At 46.5% G+C, this 16,224-nt stretch overlaps 2 protein-coding genes across 2 annotated transcripts in view; one reads left to right on the top strand and one right to left on the bottom strand.

Annotated features, from left to right (window-relative positions):
• Positions 1-15,439, bottom strand: part of ATP6V0A4 (ATPase H+ transporting V0 subunit a4) — an 84,074-nt gene extending 68,635 nt beyond the window's left edge. Inside the window, exons 1-2 of the mRNA XM_079931127.1 lie at positions 15,258-15,439; positions 14,176-14,351 (exon numbers count right to left, since the gene is read on the bottom strand). Coding sequence (XP_079787253.1) covers positions 14,176-14,302 — 127 coding nt within the window. The 5' untranslated portion in view covers positions 14,303-14,351; positions 15,258-15,439. The remainder of the gene's footprint in view (positions 1-14,175; positions 14,352-15,257) is intronic.
• TMEM213 (transmembrane protein 213) lies at positions 3,205-7,867 on the top strand (the record flags this gene model as incomplete). Its single annotated transcript, XM_079931678.1, has 3 exons — positions 3,205-3,350; positions 6,752-6,823; positions 7,698-7,867. The coding sequence occupies exons 1-3, from the start codon at positions 3,206-3,208 to the stop codon at positions 7,865-7,867; spliced, it is 387 nt and encodes a 128-aa protein (XP_079787804.1). The 5' UTR covers position 3,205.
• Positions 15,440-16,224: the final 785 nt, after the last annotated feature.

The following is a 16,224-nucleotide window of genomic DNA, read 5'->3' on the forward strand; positions in this document are numbered from 1 at the left end:
TCTGAAAAAAAAAAATATATATATATATGCGTGTAACTGAATCACTTTGCTGTACACCTGAAACACTGAACATCAACTATACTTCAATAATGAATTAATGAATAGCAGTTGTACTTCCCCTGTTGTTTCCGTCTTGTGAGGTCATGAATCACGTATGTGATCATGTGACCCTCCTGGCACTGGCTACCAGAAAGCTTAGAAAACATGCATGCCATGTTTGTGCTCTCAACTCACTCATGGATCCATCTTATATTTACTATCCTGACTTTCTCTTTGCCTCACTTCTTCTTGTTTCTTTTATTTTACCTAGCTTAATTAATGTATGTAAGCTTCCTTAAATCCTTTTTGGACCAAGGCAGGATATAAATAAATGAATACATAAACAGCATTATTTTTCCTTAAAACTGCCTTTCTCCCATACTTTCTACTTACGATGACCCTTCTATTATAATGATATTTACCAGGGGCTGAGTACTTGCCGTCAGCCGGCACTGGGCAATGCGCTTCACGTAGATTACTTCATTAAGTCATGACTACAACTCCTGAGATAGGAGCGCCTCCTATTATTCTTCAGATGAGGAACCTGAGGCTTGGATGTATAAAGTAACCTGCCCAGGGCCCCTCAGCCAATAAAACGCAAGGCTGTGATTCTAGCCCAGACTGGCCTCACGGCCACCCCAGCCGGAAACCTTGCCTCCATCCTGGACGCTTTCTTCCTGGATTCCTTTCTGTTGATTCGGCCTGCTAAATACCTCTTGATTCTGTCCCCCCCTCCTCTATCCTCAGTCCAGCTGCTTAATTCAGGGCTCTTTTGATGTCTGTCCGGGATTTCTGCAGCAGCCTCTTCGATAATCTCTCTGAATACAGACCTGCCCTCTCTCCTCCATTTTTCTGAAATACAAAGGTGGTCACATCTACAATTTCCTTATAGGGTGCCCCAATCATAAGATGAGAGTCCAGTTTCCTTAGGCTGGCATGCAGGTCCATTTACAACCTCTTAGTCTAACCAGACACACCACGACCCAGCCCATGCCCCGGGGACAGTAATTCCTCCCCAGGCAAGGGGCACACGGTCATGCCTCAGAGACCAGGCACACACTGGTCCCTTCTCCCGTGCCTGGCGAACTACACATCTCTCAAGTTGCAGGTCGAGATGCCACTTCCATTGTGAAATGTTCTCAGGATCCACTAGTCCTCAACCCTCCTCGCCACACTTATTTCACTGTGTTGTCATTACTTATTTGTCCATCTTCCTCACTGGACCCTGAGCTCCTTGAGGACAGGGGCTTTGCGGCCTTACCCATGTCAAAACCCCTCCCTCATACCAAGGGCCTGGATACACCAGCTACTTGGTAATCACTGAATATTCAACCAAGTGGTAGGCCTAAACTGGACTTTTGTACACTGCCTGAAGATCAGCCTTCTTAAAGCTCTTCTGCCCCCAATCCCCAAATCCAAGAGTATAGGGCCACCATTAATTGGTACGTTTGGGCGGATTAGAAAAAAGTGCCCCTCCAGGCTGATGTATAACAATGAGACATCCTTATTCTGGGCTTACACATGGCTTATACGTCCTTCTGTTAGGGAACTGTAGACCGAAACCATCCCTGAAACTAACCCTGAAGAATTCAGGAGGGGCCAAAAGGAGGGAGGAGAAAATCTGTCCTGCCACCCTCCCAGAAGCCCTCACGCTGGAATCCGTCTTGCCTGAGAGATGCACGCCACCAGGAAGGACCCTGAGTCAGACCAACTATGGGCAAAGCAAGATGATTGGCCAGAAACAACCCGGAAACTAACCCCCTTAACATCAAAGCTGAGACTGTGAGTCACGTGGCAGAGCAGTCCTCCTGGGTTCCCTTGCCCTCCTGCGTTCCCCCCAGGCACCCTTCCCAATAAAGTCTCTTGCTTTGTCAACACGTGTGTCTCCTCGGACAATTCATTTCTGAGTGTTAGACAAGAGCCCACTCTCGGGCCCTGGAAGGGGTCCCCCTTCCTGCAACACTTCCACTGAGCTTTGAATGAGTTTCAAAGCTCATCCCTCACTCTCTTAGCCAGACCCAAGCTTATTTAGGAACATAATACACGTATCCACACGTGGTAGCCGGCCAGCATGCACACATGCTGCTATTCCTTGTACTCAAAAGGCCCATCACCTCCCACCTGCATATGCAAACTTCAATACCCAGCCCAAAGGTCACTTCCTCTGTGAATCTCTCCTCCACTGCTCTCGGGTAGACTTCCCCCTCCCTCTTTTATATCCCCATCACCGGGGAAGATACCCATACTGAGTCCTACCATACTGCCTCCCAGTTCTTTCTTCACTGCCTGGTCTCACTGCTGTACTGAGTAGGAATCAAGAGGAGGCGTCACATCTTAATCATCTCTGAGTCTCGAATGCCTGGGACGGTGCCTTTACAATACATGGTTGGCATTCAGCAAGTGTCTTAGACTGGAGGCAGAGCTTCAATCAAGTTACTACTCAATTCAAAATCTTCACAAAGCCTCCCTCTGGCCTCCTGACTGTTTCAAACCCTCCACGCCCAGCCCGGCACATCGGATGCTCAGCCTCTTGGTCACAGTGCATTTCTGAGCACCTCTTACCTCCGGGCCTTTGCTCACCTGTCCCTCCTGCATACGATGCCTTTTTCTCCTCTTTGCCTGTCAAAGCCCTATCCATCTTTCAAGGCCCAACCCAAATGCCATGTTCCTCATGAAGCAGCCATCAGGAGGTGAGGCCTCTTACTGCTGAGAAGCAAAGTGCTTTGTCCTTCACTCCTGAAACACTGCTCTGTGCTTTAATGATGTGTGTTTGTAATAAAGCACTTGGAGGGCAGGTATTTCCAGACTTGAGCAGAGGGTAGTGCACGCAGTAGGTGCTCGGTAAATACTGGATAGGATGACTATGCCTGAAGGTGGAGAGGCAGTAAACTCATCTTCAAGGAACCAGCACGACACAGATCTCCTGCCCTGTCCTCTTTTTTCTCAGCAGGGACAAAATGTGAGCTAAGGAAGAACCAACTGAGTCACCGTCCATTCCTCCCCCAGCCAACGTAGCTCGGCTTCCCTCCTGGAGAGGTGAGAGCCAGGTGTGACAGCCCGAGTTCCCTTTGCTCCACCCCCTCTCTTTCCCCCAAACACAGAGCAGAAATTCACCTCTGCCAGCGTTGTTTTCAAGTTCCTGCCAGACGGGCCACACACAGGACGCATGGCAGGCGGCCCTCAGCTCGCCTCTGCGGGGACCGTGATCACAGAAGCCTCCCTCCTCAGCATGAAGCACCTCAACTCTGCGCCCTGGGCCGCCCTGGTCCTCAGCCTGGCCTTTGCCTCTTTCCACCCGGCTTGCTTGGCAGGTAGAACTGTGAGCTTTATTCTCGCCACGCTGGGAAGAGGAAGGGAGGGGAGGGGGGAAAGAAGGAGGTGGGAGAAGGATTCCTTGGCTAGGGTTGGTCCCGCACAAAGGAAAGAGGAAACAGGACTTTCTCATCTGAAGGATTAGGCAAGAGAGGGTAGGGTGGGATGGGAGTTACCTTAAGACCAGCGTCAGCCAGTATGGGAGCAGCCAGCTCTGCTGGCCTTTGCCACAAAGGCTCTCCCATCAGGGGACCAAACTGGCCTAAAATGATATCTTTGGGTTGCTGTTTCTCAACGGCTCCTTGTCAGCATAATTGTGTTGCAAACCCATATTTTGTGGCTGTCATCCTGCTTTTGCGTGCCCTCCTCTCACCTAAGGACCTCTGTCCCTCCCTTGACCCTGTGCGCCCTTTGCAACTTTCACAAAACCTCAACACACAAAGCTGTCGTACGCTGTTTAACCTTCTCCCACCTTGCCCGGCTCAGGAGATGTTGGGTCACGTCCCGATTTTCTTGTGGAGGCTGAAGGGGGATGTTAGGTGGCCTCCCCTGGCTTGCTCTCCCAGGCTGGGCTCTGCACGTCAGGGACCTCGGTCACATTCTCATGCTCCTGGTTTCTGCCTCTGGCTTTGATCTTGCTCCTCAGAACAGTCTGCCCTCCTCTCTGACAGACAGATTCTCCCTCTCTTGAAACCAATCCTCGCCATCCCCCCTCCAGGCTGTATCTCTCTCTCCCATCCTCATGGTCTCCCCTATGGAGGTTCAGAGTGTGGGCTCTCAAATCACTGAGCCTCAACTCAACTCTGGCTTCCACAACTTACTAGCTGTGTGACCTTGAGCAAATTACTTACCCTCTCTGTGCTCCAGTTTCCTCATTTCTAACATGGAGATAATCATAGTGCTTATATATAGGTTTGTTGTAAAGATGAAATAGGTTACTGAATGTAAACAACTTCTAATAAAATAGCACATGGTAAACCCTCAATGAATGTTAACACATTCCTTTTATTTTCCAAATCACCCCTCCCCAGATAAGAGTGGTTTCTGTTTACCTGGCCATGCTTAAGAGAGGGCCTCAAACACTTGACAAATTTAACTGCACTGAATGGTTGGGTCTTGCCAGCAGCCTTTACTTTGGAAGTGACTCCAAGTGGGACCAGTCCCTGGCTGGCTTTGCTTATGAGGGAGGTGGGGATATTTAAATTCTTAAGAATTTGTAACAGGGTATTTAGTTTGGACCATATAAAATTTCTGATACTGAATAATTTTTGACCTACAGAAATGCCAATTTCATATGGTTGAACCTAATATTAGTATTCCATTAACTAGGTTTTTTTCCATTCACTAGCTCTAGACTGGGACCACTTCCATTCTAGGGTAGAGGGGAGATGAAAGTCAGGGTCAAGGAAGTTATTTGGGTAACAAGGGAAATTAAAACATTGAGGAATCAATTTTTCCAAAGCAAATAAAGACCAAGCTCTAAGGCATTTAGCTGTAAATTATTTACAGTAACCATCAGATTGCATCAAGGTAATTACTATACTTAAGCAGGACATTGCAGTGGCCGGGGGTGTGTGGCATAAAATTAGTCTGAGCAGCAATTTCATGGCTTTGGCTAAATCAGAAGTTTCCTCCTGACTCGTCCTGCTATGTGACAACAAGCAATTTTGAAGGACATGTTAACCTAGAGTCAGTGGGGCCTGGAGAGTTCCAAACTTTTTTTTTTTCATTCCCAAAGAAGTAGATTGAACAACAACATAATTTCCAGAAAGATTCTTTTAAATGGTCTCTTGGTTTTGCTCTACCTAGATCAGCATTGTCTAACAGAACTTTTTTTTTTCTTTTTGCGGTACGCGGGCCTCTCACTGTTGTGGCCTCTCCCGTTGCGGAGCACAGGCTCCGGACGCGCAGGCTCAGTGGCCATGGCTCACGGGCCCAGTCGCTCCGCAGCATGTGGGATCTTCCCAGACCGGGTCACGAACCCATGTCCCCTGCATCGGCAGGCGGACTCCCAACCACTGCGCCAGCAGGGAAGCCCATAACAGAACTCCTTTGATGATGGAAATGTTCCGTTATCTATGCTGTGCTTCCAATATGATGGCCACTAGTCACATGTGGTGATTGAGCACTTGGCGTGTGGCTGATATGACCAAGTAGCTGCATTTTTCATTTAATTTTAGTAAACTTAAACAGCCACAATGGTTAGTGGTCACCGTGTTGAACAGAGACCGAGACCATCTACCTTCTGTTTTTTGCTTTTGTTTTTAATTTTTGGCCACACCCCATGGCATGTGGGATCTTAGTTCCCTGACCAGGGATCAAACCCGCACCCCCTGCATTGGAAGGCAGAGTCTTAACCACTGGACCACCAGGGAAGTCCAATCATCTACCTTCTTATCCTCAGGGATGAGAGGGAACGTGGGCCATGGTTTTCTCCCTTGGGGATCCTTATGTTCCTCTCCATAACCCCTCCCCACCCCCCAAACTCTGATATATCTGCTAAAGTGCTTTTTATCACTGTGCTCCTTGCTTATTAATCAAGGGACAATTCTAAGTGCTGCATGTTCTAGAAACCTCTCAACTTGCTTGTAGCGTGTTTAATTAATTTTTTATTAAACCCTCTCTCTGAGTAATAACATCATAATCATCATAAATAAAGAATCAAGGTCAGAATTCAATGTTTACTAGTTCAAGTTTTTGAAGGAAATTGAAGCTAGTTACGAAAAGACATTCCAGATTTTTAAGTGATTGTGTTTATACTAGAAAAAAAGTTTATAGATGTACCTATCTGCATGGAAAGCAGCTAAAAGAAAGTGTTTAGAGGCCCCTGGTGACGGAAGGGACATGAGATATGAAGATACAGCATCTCTGAATGGGACTCGGGAGTGATAGGAAAAGGGGAGTGTGTGAGTTTGCTAGCCAACAAAATACCACAGCCTGGGTGGCTGAAACAACAGAAGCTTCTTTTCTCACCGTTCTGGCGGCTCCGGGTATCACCGGGTTTGTTTTCTCCTGAGGCCCCTCTCCTTGGCTTATAGATGGTCCCCTCTGTGCTGGGTCCTCATGTGGTCTTTGCTCTATGAGTTCACATACCTGGTGTCTCTTCCCCTTCTTACAAGGACACCAGTCATATTGGATTCATTTAACCATTTAACCTTAATTGCCTTTTTAAAGCCCTATTTCCATAAAATGGGTTAGGACTCCAACCTACGAACCTGAGGGACACAGTGCAGGCTACGACAGAGGGTTAGCTTTGTTGCATGAAATTTCAATGTACCTCTACTGGAACTTCTATAACACTTTCATAATACTCACTACTGATTCGAAAAAAGATTGCAAACTCTATGCCTGAGAATGGCTTCTCCTAGTGCCTGAGACTATCTTCTGTCTTTTCTTCCAGAAGCCAGCGGCAGCAGCAACTCAACCTTGACTGTCCACCATCCAGGCCTTGAGACCCTGGAGCAGTGCCCCAGTAAGCCTCTCCTGGCAACCTCCCTAACCCCAGGGCTCACCCTGGAGCGGGGAGGGACACTTAAGCCTCCTTGCTTTCTGCCCGTTGGCATCGGGTGGCTGAGCGCCTTCCTGGCCCTCCTGTGCACCGGTGTGGTTTGCTCACAGCCCCAGAACTGTCTGCAGAGCACGGCTAAAAAGCTCTCTTGGGCTTGGTCCCCATCTAAGCTCACACTCTTTGGTGCAGGTGGCTTTAATGGCCCATCCCCAGGACAGCAGTCGAAACCCCGCTGACTGCAAATGTTTATAGAAATTTGGAAGTGGAAAGACCCTAGACATCAGCCAGTCCAACTTATGCCCAAGGCAGGAGCTTCATTTTGGTACCCTTTGCATATTTGTGTTCATCCTCTATTTGAAGACTTCCAGTGGCAAGGAGCCTACTGCTTCATAAAGCAACCACTGCTATGCGCGTCTAATTAACAGGAAGTTTGCCTTATTCGAAGTTTGCCTCCTTGATTCTGCCTTCATTGGATGACCAGATGTGTTTACTTCTGGGCACTTACAAAGGAGGGTAATAGGCAATAACATGTAGAGGTTATGAACATGACTTTGGACTCCTACAGGCTTGGGTTTGAATTCTAGTTCTGCCATCTCGTGACCTTGCGCAGGTGACAGCCTCAGTTTCTTCATGTCAAACAGCAGGAATAACTGTGCCTATCACTCTGTGAGGAATAAATAAGGTAATGTGTATAGAGCACTTAGCCTAGTACACGGCGTACTTTAGTAAATGGTGGCTCTTCTATTATTACTGGTCTCAATGTTATGAATATTAGAGAAGAGCTCGGGGGAGGGGAGGCTGGTGTGACGCTGTCATTCCCGCTCTCTCTTCCCACCAGATGTCGACTTCTGCCCACAAGCAGCCCGGTGTTGCCACACCGGAGTGGATGAATACGGCTGGATCGCGGCTGCCGTTGGTTGGAGTCTCTTGTTTCTCACCCTCATCCTGCTCTGTGTGGACAAACTGATGAAGCTGACTCCAGATGAGCCCAAGGACTTGCAAGCATGAGACTTAGAATCTCTGTCCCAAGAATGTCAATCACCACCAAGTTGTAGGTAATAGCAGGCAGGGATAGCGCTAATGTGATTTCCATTACTTTAAAGTCTTTTAATCCTTTTTTGTTTGTTTTTGCTTTTGTTTCTGTTTTTGTTTTGGCCGTGCAGTGCGGCTTGTGGGATCTTAGCTCCCCAACGAAGGACCAAACTCAGGCCCTTGGCAGTGAAATTCGGAGTCCTAACCACTGGACCTCCAAGGAATTCCCAAAGTCTTTTCACCCTTAAACTTCAGTTAATTTTAAAAGGGAAAGAAGGAGGAAATGGGGGTCCAAGGAAGACAAGATCAGTGCTGCTGCCGTCACACCTAATTTCAAAAAGCACTTGGGCCCTTTATAATCTGATATCTCCCTGATCACCTCCTTTCTCAAGATGGCCCCCATGAAAATTGCTTGTGGTTTAACCATCGCCTTCTTCTGGCTTCCAAGGGTGTGGTACACGAGAAACATAAGCTTCAGTCTTTTAGTCAACACATTCAAAACAGAACTCAGAACCTTCTCACCAAAAACAAGGTGTTGTCCTTTGTCCCATACTTCAGTCAAGGGCGTCACTGTCGTTTCAAAATGTGAAATTCACCTTGGACACCCCAGCTTCCTCACGCCCACGTCCGATGCTTCTCCGGCTCTTGTTCTTTCTGTGATGCATCTCCCATGGCTGTCCTAGCCATTCTCCCTGCCGGCACCCTAGTCCTGGTCTTCACTACACCGTCTGACCATCATGTCAGGAATATTTCATTTCATTCTCACTGCTTCAGGATCTGCACCCCCAGCTTGTCACTCCCCTCATCCCAATGTCTTCCACTTCTCTGCTGTCATTCCTTCTTCTAGGGTGGCTACTTCCACCTCCACCTCCAGAAGGAAGGCCGTTCCTCCAAGTCCAGCTCTAATGCTTGCTCTGCCGGCAGCCTTCTCTGCTCGTCTTTGGGAGACCAGAAGCTGGTGGTCTTAGGGCATTTCCGTGCTGCCCTGAGCACAGCCATTGTGAATGGGCCTCTTCACACTCTGGGGCATAATGTTTTCCAGTGAACGGGTGAATGAGCCAATGAATAAGTTCTTGCCCTAGATGAATTTAAGATCATCGCTCTGCATTCAGAACCACTGTTTTTCTATAGACGGTTGACACAACTGACCTCTACTTAGTTCCTGCTGGCTCAGGGAATCCCTCAGGACCAGGGTGTCCCCCATCACTGTGCACTCTTCCAGTGGGAGTCAGGAGGAAAGGAGGGTGGGTTCATGAGAAGGAAGAAAGGACAGTGACTCTTTCTTTATGAAAACATGTCTGCCCTTTGAGAGCAAATATGTGTTTCGAATGGATAAACTCTAAATAATCATAATACAGAAAAAAAAGAAAAGTCAGAGGCCTCTGAAATAGGAAGAAACATTTTCTAGAGGTGGCAAATGACCCAAAGCCGACCGATTGCTCTTTCAGAAAGTCTGAATAAATTTCCCTGCCAATGAGAACTAAAGGATCGCCTGGCACATTTTGCTATCTTCTGAAGAGCCAGATGGTTTCAGAATCTCAGTTGTTTAATCAGTGAAACGGGATGGATTTATTGTTCCTAAGGGTTAATCATGTAGACACAAGTGTCTATGTAAGCCCCGAGCGATGTCATGGACATACACGTGGATGTGTGTTCCACTTTTTTAGAAATTGAAAGAAAGAGTTTCCACAATACATGAATGGTTTAATTCCTTCGAGATGAAAAGATTCAGTGTGGAGCTCACTTGGATTTAATATCTGTGAACATTTTTGAAATAAATCAGTGGGCAATAGTGATAAGAGCACGGGCTCACAAAAGCAAAAAAGAAAGAAAGAAAGGAAATTAAGATTTATTTCTAACGAATGTGAATAATAGAATTGACTCATGTTGCCTTGGTGAGCTTCAATTTTCTAAGTGGAAAATGTAAGAACTGGACCGAATACACGGTTGCAAACTAGGTTCCAAAAGCTCAGGGAGCTATTCAAGGTGCTTCATGAAAGTGGGTGTGCATGAGGCCCTTCCTTGCAACCAGAGCAGCAGGGCTCTAATCTGTTTTACACGTTTGTGGACCTCTGTGGCAAGACTGCATTTGCTGCCTTAAGGAACGCACAGTCAGAGCACCAGTTGGCACCTGGGACAACGTGTAGATTCTCTGACTACACTGAAATGAATTGTGTGTAGTTGCTGCCACTGTCACAATAAAATTTAGGCATTTTGTGAATTGCTTTTCTTTCACAATAGGAAGGATAGATCAAATCCAAACAATCACTTTTTTCTTTGAGACTGGAAAGAAAGATGGTTATATAATTTGACGGTTATGTTACCCAGATTCTGTCTCTCAGATCCACCCTCAACATGGAATCTCTTTATTCTAGCAAAGCAAAGATGTGTCAGTAAATTAAAAAGGAAAACCTGAGGGGGAAAACTGAGGATCAACATCCAGCTAAGAGCTTCCTGGGATAAGGCAGCAGGACCTGCCTAACAGTAGATGTACTTTTCATTTAAAAACTTTGCCCTCAGTAACCAAGGCTGTCCTCGGCACCATTACAGACTGTGTGACACAGGGCACATCCAGTTTGGGGCATTTCTAAATATCTCAAAATGCCCTACACAGAAATAGAATATTTAAACATTAAGGTGTGACACAATTATCTAGCTTTTAAAATCATCATCTTTAAATCTATTCATTTTTAGATGCATGACACCCAAGGACAAATAAACCAAGTATATAATTTTCTTTTATGTATAGAAACGTTATGCCATGTAAAATTAATTAAAAACAAGTCTTAGGGTAACTTGGGCCTCTTTTCCACAAAAATACATGTAGGCATATTTTTAAACTTAGAGAAAGAACAATCTAGAGTTTTTTTTTTTTTTGCGGTACGCGGGCCTCTCACTGTTGCGGCCTCTCCCGTTGTGGAGCACAGGCTCCGGACGCGCAGGCTCAGCGGCCATGGCTCACGGGCCCAGCCGCTCCGTGGCATGTGGGATCTTCCCGGACCGGGGCATGAACTCGTGTCCCCTGCATCGGCAGGCGGACTCCCAACCACTGCACCACCAGGGAAGCCCTAGAAATTTTTTTGATGAAGAACATTTCTTTCTGTTGGAGGCCTGGCTTCTGTTTTGAAGTCACATACACATACAGTGACATTCCATGGGTCTTCATCACTGTGTGGGAGGAGTGCCTTGTAGACAACCTCTACCTGATGTCTACAACCAGCCTTGCCTGGCTCAGCCCATCTTCCACACTTCCTTCCAGAGTGATCTTTCTAATCCATAAATAAGGGATCGAGTCACTCTTCCCTGCCTAAAATCCTCCAGTGACTCCTCACATTTGACAGAGGAAACTCCATACTCTTACCTGACCCATAAGCCCCTCACTAGCTTTATCTGTTCTATATTCTTCTCACACACCCAGTTCTGAATTATTTCAGCTCTCTCACTATCCTCCAAACCTTCGTTCTTGCTGTTTACACAGCCTGGAACATACGCTTCCCAAGAGGCAGATCTGCCATGAACCAAGAGAAGCTAAAATTTCTGGTCCCCTTTCTTGCATGCCCCCCACCCCAAGGTCCTCTACCTAATTTTGTATTCCGAATTTTGTATGTTTTTGTTTTTGTTTTTTTTAAAGCAGGAACTCTAATTGCATATGTTTTAGGTCGTAAAACTGGACCTGCCCTTGCTCTTCCCTCCCATCTCCCTCTCCTGATTGAATTCATTTGGTTTACTGGGATTGGTCCTCCAAGTCAAATTATCCCTCCTCCCTGGATGGACACACACACACACGTGCAAGCCCGCACGCATGCACACCCTACCTCAATGGCCTGTGCTCACCTCCAGGGCAGCACTGTGAAAAAGACTCTCTCCTTAAGGGAGTGGAGAAAAAAGAAACCCTCCTACACTGTTGGTGGGAATGTAAATTGGTACAGCCACTATGGAGAACAGTATGGAGGTTCCTTATAAAAACTAAAAATAGAGCTACCATATGATCCAGCAATCCCACTCCTGGGCATATATCTGCAGAAAAACATACTGTGAAAAGATACTTGCACCCCAATGTTCATAGCACCACTATTTACAATAGCCAAGACATGGATTCAACCTAAATGTCCATCGACAGATGACTGGATAAAGAAGATGCGGTACATATATACAATGGAATACTACTCAGCCATAAAAAAGAATGAAATAATGCCACTGCAGCAACATAGATGGACCTAGAGATTATCATACTAAGTGAAGTAAGTCAGAAAGAGAAAGACAAATATCATATAATATTACTTATATGTAGACTCTAAAAAATAATACAAATGAACTTATTTACAAAACAGAAACAGACTCACATAGAAAACAAACTTATGATTACTAAAACGGGAAGGGGGAGGAGGGATAAATTAGGAGTTTGGGATGAACAGATACACACTACTATGTATAAAATAGATAAACAACAAAGACCTACTGTATAGCACAGGGAATTATATTCAGTATCTTATAAGAGCATATAATGGAAAAGAATTTTTAAAAAGAATATATATATATATATATATATATATATATATATATCAGAATCACTTTGCTGTATGTCTTTAACACAATATTGTAAATCAACTACACTTCAATTTTTTTAAAAAAACACACGAAGACTCTCTCCTTGACCAAACTCCTTTGTGCCTTCTTGTCAACTAGACCTCAACCTAGCCTATAAAAACCACAGACTCAACACAAATGATTTCATCCCCCCCGTTAAAGGCTTGAATCAACACTAACATATTTTCTAACAGCTCAAGGCTGCATCCCTAGGATGACCCTAGCCTCTCTTTTCTCAAGGCTGCCAAAAGAATTTGCTGTGTGTTCTAATCAATGCCTGACAATAGGCCCCTGAGCATATTTTCTTAGAACATTTACTAAAAAGGGCTTAGTTGTGAGTCCTTCCACTGTCCCTTCGAGATACCTCTCTCTCCATCTATCTACCTATCCATCCATCCATCCATATCTCCTACAACTCAGGACCTGAAACCTGTTCCTTTAAAATTTATTCATCGAGCAGGATAGGCCCTCTGTCCCCCGGTCTCTGTGGGAGGACAGAATCCTAGCTTCAGGGTCTTCAGGTAGCAGGTAGAGCTGGCCTGATCCGCATTTACACTGACCAACTCTGTAATTTCTCAATTCCCTGACTCTCCTGAGCCCCCCTCACCTCTCCCTTCTCCCTCATCCTCCCTGTAAAATGCCCAGCCACCTCTGTACAGTTGAGTTCAGGTCATAGTGGACTCTCTTATCTATGGCAATAGTTATAGTTCTTATTCAGATCTGTCCTCACCACCTTAGTGTCCAGCTTTGTTTATCTTTGACAACTGAGCACTTTGGACTATAGTACCTACATGCTTGCCTTTCCCACTGGTCTCTCTGAAGGCAGAGACTGTGTCTTTCACCTCTGATTCCTTCTGCCTAACCAGTGTGAAGCAAAAACTCCATAAACATCTGATGAGTTAGTGAATCAGAGGAGACCCACGAATGTGGCCTGTGCAAACAACCACAGTGAAGCAGAAGAGCTGTGAGGACAAAGAAAGAGGCTCTTGGGAAAATTTGAGGTTTCAAGGTTGGGAAACATTTAAATTATTGTTTTCATAAGTCCATAAGTATACATAATTAAGTTACTTGTGGAAACAAGTATCTGGCAGACCTACCCCGAAAGTTGATTCCGTGATAAGAGACTAAATATACAAATGGACAAGGGCCAGACCACATATAAAAATAGAACTTTAACCGAGAGTCTGCAGCAACCAGTCCAAGAAGCCAACCCACTACCCTCAGCAACTAGTCCAGGAAGTCAGACAACCTCCATAGCAATCAGCCCAGACAGCCAGGATTTGGTTAATAATGGACAGCTTCAGACAGTTTAATTAATGCATCAATTCTTTTTTTTTTTTTGTGGCCTCTCCTGTTGCGGAGCACAGGCTCAGCGGCCATGGCTCACGGACACAGCCGCTCCACGGCATGTGGGATCTTCCCGGACCGGGGCACAAACCCGAGTTCCCTGCATGGGCAGGCGGACTCTCAACCACTGTGCCACCAGGGAAGCCCTCATTAATCAATTCTTGCCCCAACTTCCAACTTGGGACCAACCACAGAAAGCCAAATAAGTACCCCTGACCAATCACATAGGATGCCCTGCTCCTACTTAGCCCATCTACAGCCATCCCATGCCAACAGCCTCCGACGGGGCACACCTGAAGACCTGAAGTCTTCCTCCTTTCACCATCAAGCTCTCCCACCCCACTGCCTACCTTCGAGTCTCTGCCAACTGTAAATGATGGTGGCCGACTCCCCGAATAAATAGCGTTTGCTTGTTTTCAGTTGGGTGGTCTTGTTTATTTCCACAGTGACTATTTGTTGAACTCTTTGTTGAAACATTTGTCCTGTGCTTTGTACCCTGCAGGAGATCTTTTTACCTCGGAGATTCCTGTTACCAGGTCAAAATGAGAGAAGCTATTGAGAGGGAGTGTTAGGCTGAGTTGCGTGACCCCCAAAATTCATATGTTGGAATTCTAACCCCCAGTACCTCAGAATGTGACCTTAGTTGGAAATAGGGTCATTGCAATTATAATTAATTAAGATGAGGTTACCCTGGAACAGACCTCTATTGGGCCTTTAATCTGATCTGTCCTTATATAAGAAAGATTTTTTGGCGCACACACACACACACACACACACACACACGGAGGACAACGTGTGATGAAGGTAGAGATCAGGATGATGCCCACAGGCCAAGGCCCAAAGGTCGTCAGCAACCACCAGAAGTTGGGGGGATGGGGAGAGGCCTGGAACAGATGCTCCCCATGGCCCTCAGAGGGAACCAACCCCGCCGACACCTTGATCTCAGGCTTCCAGCCTCCAGAACAGTGAGACAGGACATTTCTATTGGTCTTAGCCACCCAGTTTGTGGTATTTTATCAGAGCAACCATAGCAAACTAATACAAGGAGTATGGTTTTTTGAAAAAAGAGCAGTTTCAACTTGAAACCAAGGGGAGTCTTGTGCCCAGGGTTTGCAATGTCTGGACCACAGACATGAAGTGATTGAACATGAACAGATAGGCAGGATGGTTTCCCATGGAGCTTGAAGCTGTGGTCATGTGGAGTGAGTGAGTGAGTCACACTTGGGGACCAGAGACCCAGGCCGTCTTCCTGCACCTCCCCATGGCCCGGGATGGCTCTCCTCTCCCACACCACACACTACCTATTCAATAACAGGTCAGGAGGGTGGAGATGCTGCCTTGGAAGACGGGACGACTAGAGGTGCCAGATGCCAGCCCCAGGGTCACACACATCCTGTGCACGGCACAAAAACACCATTCCGTCCAGACTTACCTGCGTGAGGGCTGGGAGTGGCCAGGGGTGGAGAATGCAGGACTTCAGGGCTCTCATGTAAGTCCTGGGGTAGCAGGAAGCCCCCTTCTAGAAAACCCTATAATAAACCCACACTGCAACCATGGCTGTGCACACTGTCGCCTTGTTCTGGCCACACCTGGGGCCCCTGAGCTCGCTTCCCTCACTGGCCCACTCCCTACTTACTGCCTGACACTGCCACGCTTCGTCCCCTCCTGCCCCACTGCCCCCGTCTGACTCTGAATGGTCCTGGGCAGAGGAACACGGAGTGTTTGAGAAGCCAACGCAGGGCGCCTTGGGAGCGCGTGAGCGGGAGAGCGAGTACGGGGCCGAGGCTGCTGCCAGCTGGGATCTGGAAAGCTCTTCTAGAGCAGCTCAGGTTGTTCATACGCACTTACTCAGGTTTCCTTGAGGAATGGGCACCTTTTAAAAGTTGCAAAGAGGTGGCCTAAGGGCTGCCAAAACCTAAGAAAAAAGAAATGACACATAAGATGTAACATGTGGCTTCGACTACAGGCTTGTCTGGTACAAAACACACTTGCTATATAGCATATTTGTAAATGCATTGTTTAAGCTGTACTGAAATGGGAATTTCCTGGCAGTCTAGTGGTTAGGACTCCGCACTTCCACTGCAGGGGGCAAGGGTTCAATCCCTGGTGGGGGAACTAAGATCCCAGGTGCCGCACGGTGCAGCCAAAAACAACAAGAACAAAAACAAAACCAAACTGTACTGAAAAGAAAAGGCTAAAGTTAAAAAAAAAAAAAAAACTTGATTACAAACAGTACTCCATAATGGCCAGACTGATAAAGCGCCGTTGATAAAAAAGGCCACAGCACAGATGCGACACTGTCGGTAGACTACAAACATGCAGTTATGCAATTTGCACGGGCAAAGAAGCCATTCCTATTCCCCACTAAAGCAGCCAGGCCCACAAATGCAATTATCATA

This window comes from Stenella coeruleoalba (genome assembly GCF_951394435.1).
Source record: "Stenella coeruleoalba genome assembly, chromosome: 9".
NCBI lineage: Eukaryota > Metazoa > Chordata > Mammalia > Artiodactyla > Delphinidae > Stenella > Stenella coeruleoalba.